Source organism: Lycorma delicatula, chromosome 7 (genome assembly GCF_047948215.1).
Source record: "Lycorma delicatula isolate Av1 chromosome 7, ASM4794821v1, whole genome shotgun sequence".
In the NCBI taxonomy this organism is placed as follows: Eukaryota; Metazoa; Arthropoda; class Insecta; order Hemiptera; family Fulgoridae; genus Lycorma; species Lycorma delicatula.
Genome location: NC_134461.1, coordinates 60528861 through 60536057, shown reverse-complemented (window position 1 = coordinate 60536057; position 7197 = coordinate 60528861). Strand labels below are relative to the sequence as shown.

General features: G+C 33.2%; 1 protein-coding gene across 3 annotated transcripts in view; it reads left to right on the top strand.

Annotated features, from left to right (window-relative positions):
- Positions 1-894: 894 nt before the first annotated feature.
- The window catches only part of LOC142327336 (N-glycosylase/DNA lyase-like), a 21632-nt gene continuing 15329 nt past the window's right edge, over positions 895-7197 (top strand). For 2 of the 3 annotated variants that reach the window (XM_075370285.1, XM_075370283.1), the window contains exons 1-3: positions 1050-1364; positions 6076-6195; positions 6330-6662. In XM_075370285.1, coding sequence (XP_075226400.1) covers positions 6098-6195; positions 6330-6662 — 431 coding nt within the window. In that variant the 5' untranslated portion in view covers positions 1050-1364; positions 6076-6097. The other variant, XM_075370284.1, reaches the window with a different exon arrangement.

Here is a 7197-nt window from a genome sequence, read left to right as displayed (position 1 = left end):
GATAATTTGGTTTAGTTTATTGTTGCAAAATATATTATAATTACATCAAAGGATCATAATTTCTTTTAAATATTAATGCTTGTTTAGGATAAAATAATAGTGTACCGAGTATTATTTACCAAATGTCTCTTTTACAGTTCGGGCTTTGTTTGTGTTTGACATATTTCTCCTATTTTTTTTTTTACATTTTCATAGTGCTCGTTATAATGAGCAAAATCAATATGATATTGATAAACCCACCGAGTTGGTCTAGTGGTGAATGCATCTCCCCAAATCAGCTGATCTGGAAGTTGAGAGTTCCAGTATTCAAGTCCTAGTAAAAGCAGTTACTTTTATATGGATTTGAATACTAGATCATGGATACCAGTATTCTTAGGCTGCTGGGTCTCAATTAACCACACATCTCAGGAATGGTCGAACTGAGACTGTGCAAGACTTCACTTTATTTTCACTCATACATTTCATCCATTCATCCTCTGAAGTAATACCTGAATGGCAATTCCCAGAGGCTAAACAGGAAACTAAAGAGAGATTACGATATCAATTTACTAGATCGTGGTTACTGATGTTCTTTGATGGTTGGGTTTCAATCAGTGGCATATAGGCACTGTGGAACTGCAACACTCCATATTTCCACATTTCTCTTTATATTTATACAATATGTAATCCTTAAGTTTAATGTCTGTAGCCTTACCCCAGTTTATGAAAAAGATACAATACTTTTTGTATTGAACTGTGCACTTCACAGTTCCAGCAACACTCAACACCCAAACGTGGTGTTTGGGTGTTGAGTGCATGCACACATAAGAATGCGACAGTGCTCTCTCTCCCTTGCACGTGAGACTGCAAGTGAGTGAGAGAGCACTGTCGCCTGGCGTGTTGGTGGAAGGTTGGTTTATTTTTACTCGCGTGTGTGTGTGTGTGGAACGTTCCTTGTTCGTTCCCTTTTCTAGTTTAGTCGTTGGAAGGAATATAAAAGTAATAGTTGTTTTTTCGGTAGTGATCAGTAGATGGCGGAAAGTAAGGGCTTTTTGATTGAGAAGGTAATTAGTAAAAACTAATGTATTTGTTTCTGTGTACATAGAAATTTAAATTAAGCGCGATTGGTTTATAGTGTTTTAAGCGGACATTTTATTAAGTTATCTAATAAAAATAAAAAATATTATCCTTATTTACATTTTAATCGTTTAAACCGAATACGGGTTTTAAGCACATTCTGCGTATTTTAAGCACAATGTGCTAAAAAAGAGAAAGATGAGACGTATGATATCGATAATTTTAGATGAACAGCATCGATGTAATCAGAACTGTAGTAAGCATGTCGCTTGTTAGTTATTAGGGTTAGAAAAAGGAGGGTTTGAGAGGTGAGTATTGTAGTTTGACGAATTTTTGTTATTATTTCTATTGCATTTTATGAATGACTACTATATTTTCCCCTAAGAAAATTGAAATGAATAATATTAAAAATACGTAACATAAATTTGTACAGTTACAAGCTTTCATATATAATTTTGTCGTTTTGTGAAACCAATGTTTTTGAGGTTAAATTGTTTTTCACTTTCAGCCTAACCTGGCATTCAATTAAACTTACTTACTTACTTTTCCTGTTTATCCTCCAGGAATTACCGTTCAGGATTACTTTAGAGGATTATGTGTATGAATGTAAATGAAGTGCAGTCTTGTAAAGTCTTAGTTCGACCATTCCTGAGGTGTGTGATTAATTGAAACCCAACCACCAAAGAACACCGGTATCCACGATCTAGTATTCAAATCCAAATAAAAATACCTGACTGTACTAGGACTTCAAACGCTGGAACTCTCAACTTTCAAATCAGATGATTTGAGAGGACGCGTTCACCACTAGACCAACCCGGTGGGTTGCATCCAGTTAAATTGTAAACACAATGTTTTTGTTTTTTGCCATTTTGCTGATACATATTTAAAACAGTGCACATTCTTGTTGTGTGCAACAAAGATCCTTTGTTGTTTTATCATTTTTAAAGAATGTTATATTAATGTGTTCTAATTTATAGAATCAGAAGATGTATCAGTGAAATTGAAATGAATATTTTTGTAATTTTAAATGTTAACTGTCAGCATAGTGCGACAATTTCACCATTTATCGTTTATAGTTTGTAAATAACTAAATTTTTCTATATTCTTCTAATTTTTTTTGTTTGTTTCAGACTTGCATTATATGCCAACTTCTTTTGATGTGATTGTTGGTAGCATAATACTTATAAATCAGATAGGAGCCAGTTTTAACCGTAGAATCCTAGAAAACAAAATTTTATCTAGACTTTTGTTTTAAATCCTCCAATTCTTCCCTCTCCTCAAGCAGTAGAGGCCCACACTTCCGGCAGTGCTCTCCCTCATCAGTTGCATTTAAGATGCCATGATCATATGTGATTAATGTGCTTCTGTTAGTTTTTTAGATTTTCTTTGTATGTCTCTTTGCAACTCTATGTGCCTAATAACGAAAAGAGTTTTTATACACCAGTTTTACGTAACAATAGTGATAGTGTCTTCTTTATGTCATTCTTACATATGCTATGAAAACTTGCAATTTGTCTTCTTAATTTTCTGAGGATTATATCTTAAGTCTGTCTTGACACCTATATCAATCTCAGTCTGCCTCTTCTTCTTCCTACTGTTTATGTCTAAACGCCACCATTGGCAACCTATCTTCTGTCATTATTGAAAGATGTTTACTTCATCACTTGTTACTCTCCCTTATTCACCATTTATCTAATCTGGCGCAGCTCTTTGTAGCTCTTGAAAATCTCATCTAGACGTCTGAATCAAACCACCATCCTTAGTTGAACAAATCCATGTTTCACTTCCATATAACGTAGTAGCCACCGCAACAATTCTATAGAACTTCATCCTGGTATCTACCCTGGTTTAATTCTTCAGATGCTGATGATTAGCATCACATATTGCACTGAACTTATTCACCTTCTGTTGTACATCAGTATCCTTTTTGTATGATACATCACAGCCCAAATATTGAAAGTGTTATTTGTTTGAAAACGTTCCCATCAGTGTAATGAGAATCTTGCTTATTATTGGTTTCACAGCTAGAAAAGCCACTACTTTTGATTTTTGCAGTGATATCCATAAATCATATTCCAATAATAATGTATTAGAAAGTGTAATACTGCTGTTTGAAGTTCCTCTTCTGGCTGAAATGTTACTTTGTCATTCACATAAAACAATGCACTTAAAATCACATCATCAGATAGTTGTACACCAAATTGAAATCACTCCTGAAGGGTGATTATCAGTGTAAATATTAAAAAGAATTGGGGAAATACAACATATATGTCACATTACTTTACTTATCATAATAGGTGATGTTAATTCCTTTATGTGTTGTAAAACAATTGTTTCCTTATATAAACTCTTTATAGTGTTAATAAGGTGTTTAGGGATATCTCTTTTCTTAATCGTCTCCAACAGTGGATTTTATGATGCTATTAAAAGCTTTTTCAATATCAATGAAAGCTATATGCATCTCATTATTATATTATATTCTATTCTCTTCTTTTATCTCTTCTATGGTGAACACTGCATCTTTTTTTCCTGTTTAGTCTCTGGGAATTACCGTTCAGGTATTACTTCAGAGGATGAATGAATATGATATGTATGAGTGTAAAGTTTGGTCTTGTACAGTCTCACTTTGACCATTCCTGAGATGTGGTTAATTAAAACCCAACCACCAAATAACAACGCTATCCATGATCTAGTATTCAAATCCATATAAAAGTAGCTGCCTTTACTAGAACTTGAATGCTGGAACTCTCGACTTCCAAATCAGCTGATTTGGGAAGATGCATTCACTACTAGACCCACCCGGTGGGTTGAACACTGCATCTATGCTCATACATCTTTCCTAAAACCCATTTGCTCTTCAAGCAATAGACAATCCGCTATACTTTTAAGTCTGTTATTTGTTATTACTCTGGCAATCGTTTATAATCTTCTTTTTTGAAAATAGAGATTACCTTTGCGTTCTTCTAATGTTACAGCATAAATTAAAAACAAAAGGCAGTGTACAAATCAAGTCAAAACCACCATATTTCAAAGTTCACCATTTACATTATTAAACCTGAAGCTTTCCTGTTTTTTCAAAATTTCACTTCTTCATAGAAAATATATTGATTACAGAGCTTTTTTTAATGATACCTTGATTTCAGAGTGAACATTGCAGTAATTAGTAAAACTAAAAAGAGATTACAAGGCTCTTTGTTTGTAGATGATTCCTATTTAATGCTGCAAACGTGCAGTTTTTCATACGTTTTAGTTATGTGGTTTAGTGATCAAGTTGTATAAACAAAAACATCCACTACCTGACAATGATGATTCAAAATTAGCTTCATTTTTAATATGAGGTATTTTTCCCAAAATTAAGCATATATGTATATATTATATATATAGGAGCGTGTAAATTAATCCGAACACAGTGAATTTTTTGTTTATTTCTTTGTTGTGACTACACTGCTTGACCACACTCATTCTTTAAGTCGTTTGTGTAATTTGAGGTTATTGTTATTTGGTTATTTAGACATTTTTTGTTTTAAATAATGTTTTCTGAAAGTTTATTTCATTTTTTATTACAAAATCATATTTTCATATTTTTTTTATGTATGTCTTGAAAGGCAAGTGTGGCTGTAAAAGAAAAATTACTCCATTACAGGATTGGTTATTAGTGAGAAAAAGTAAACTTGAACCAAAATTATCTGCTGTTGACTTAAATCAAGAATTAGCACCCAGTGGAACAGATTAACACGTGACAAATGTTAGATACCGATTTATTGTAGTTGGAAGGAAAGCTCCTTGGCCAACCAAAAGGAGCTTTTAACACCAGCAATATGCAAAAAAAGGTTATTATGGCCCAAGCACTTGCTAACTGCACTAAAGAAGACTGGAAAAAGTTTATGATTTCCAACAAGTCACAATCAGGGACAAAAGGGTTCCATATGTTAGAAAAGCACTGGATAAAAATACATACCGGCTGATATCCAACAATCAGTTAACATCCTCAGAAAAGAATGTTTTGTGGGTTATTTCACATTTGAAGGCCCTTGTGGATACATCAAGATTCTGAAGGAAAGGGTTGTGACAACTTAAAAACAAATTCCTACAAGGCAACATAATGTTCCAACAAGATTTGGCACCTTGCCATACTGCCAAAAAAGTTGAAAAATTTTTTCCATCACCAGTGAACTACCCAGACTTAAACCTAATTGAAAATTTGTGGGCAATAGTTGAAAAACTACTCTCAAAAATGAATTGACCATAGAAATTGACCTCATTAAAAAAAATAATATTGGTTTGGTTTCATGATGAAGAAATCATGTGTAATACATTTGTTGAATCATTGCCAAATCATGTAAGTGAAGTGATTAAGAATAAAGAGGACATATTGATTATTAGATATTCATGAGTGGGACACTTGCTGATGATGTCGGGGGAACTTCCATTTCACTACTAACTTCACACATGTTTCTCCCCCCAACCAGCTGACTGCGCAACACCCGCACTATGTGCTGGCCAGCTCCATAAGCTGGAGCACTCGAGGAGAACTGCCGGGGCAAGATGACCGATGCTGACCCGACACTGCAGGGGCTCTGGGAGGCCACTACTTTTGTGTGGACAATGTAGTGGGAACTCAACTGCCATTAATGGGAAGCTTGGTCCGATTCCAATGGACGAGCTGCAACTGCCCGACTTTCACTTGTCAACCCGAGCTGACTTTATTGCAGACCTGCGACTGGACTCAACAGCCCTTCTCAGGGCTTCCTCAGCACACACAGATGGCCCTTTTCTGGGCTACCACAAGGTTCTAAAGTGCCTTGTGTTATCGAAGCCGGTGGGTGATAATATATATTTGTAAAAACAATTATAAGTTCTTTGAAATAATTTTTAACTAGCCGATTGTACAAAAATTAACTGGTCTTAAATTTAACACCATAATTCCAATTACCCATATATATAAACCACTTTTTTCTTCTATGTATTAACTTATTCCATGATTAAAGTACATTATTTCCATATAATTATTTTTTCCAGGCATTTATTCAGTAAATTTTCAATGATCTGTGATAAGCAGTCAAATAAAACAGGAAAAGTTTTCTGCCAACAATCTGATTTGCATTTGAGATATACATTAAATGCAGGACAATGCTACAGGTAAATTATCTCATCATTATTGTACATTATTCATTTGTAAACTGAATAATTACATTTTTTAAATTTTGTTTATTCAATTGATGCTTTATTATTATTTTTTTTAAATTTGTATAATACTATATTTCTGCTTTCAGATGGAGGGAGATAAAACATGATCATTGGATTGGTGTATTAGATCACAAAGTATGGATTCTTTCTCAAAATGAAGATTTTATTAATTATCAAATATTTACTAATGAAAATGAAAGTAACAAATCAGAAGAGATAAATTTTGATGTGTATGATGAAATGCTTACAGATTTTTTTAGGTTAAATGTTTCACTTAAAGAATTTTATAGTAAATGGTCTAAAGATGATCCATTTTTTAATAAAATTTCTGAAATATTTTATGGAATTAGAATTATGAAACAAGATATTCTGGAATGCATTTTTTCATTTATATGTTCCTCAAATAATTTTTTATCCAGGTTAGTAAATTTTTTTATATTTACATTATAGAACTGGATGTAGGGTTAGTACCCTATTTAGTTAAATGGTTAGACCTATTTCAGAAGTTGGGCAATACTGCCTAGTCTCTTGACTTTCCCTTCACTGGAATAGTCAAGCCCTATCCCTAATAACACTTGTACCTTTTTATCCTTATCTCCACTTACTCAGGTGGAACGCAAGGGGGTAGTAACTTTCTGCCTTAGTAATTTCCTGGGTTGGGCACGGCATGATTCCCCAATGTAGACAATATATATTCTAATATAAATGTAAAATATTCCTTCATTAAAATTTCATCTTTTCTTTGACGAATGTTGTAAAAATTTTTACAAAAAAAAAAAAAAAGTATATATAAAAAGTTAATGAAAGTAAAGGAAATCTGTTATGTGTAGTTATTTTATCAGACAATACAATACTATTTTATCAGAGTTATAGACAATGTGTACATTAGCTGATCGTCAACTTATTTGCCCAAAATCGATTATCACAAACAACCTTGCCCATGAGAATTTACAA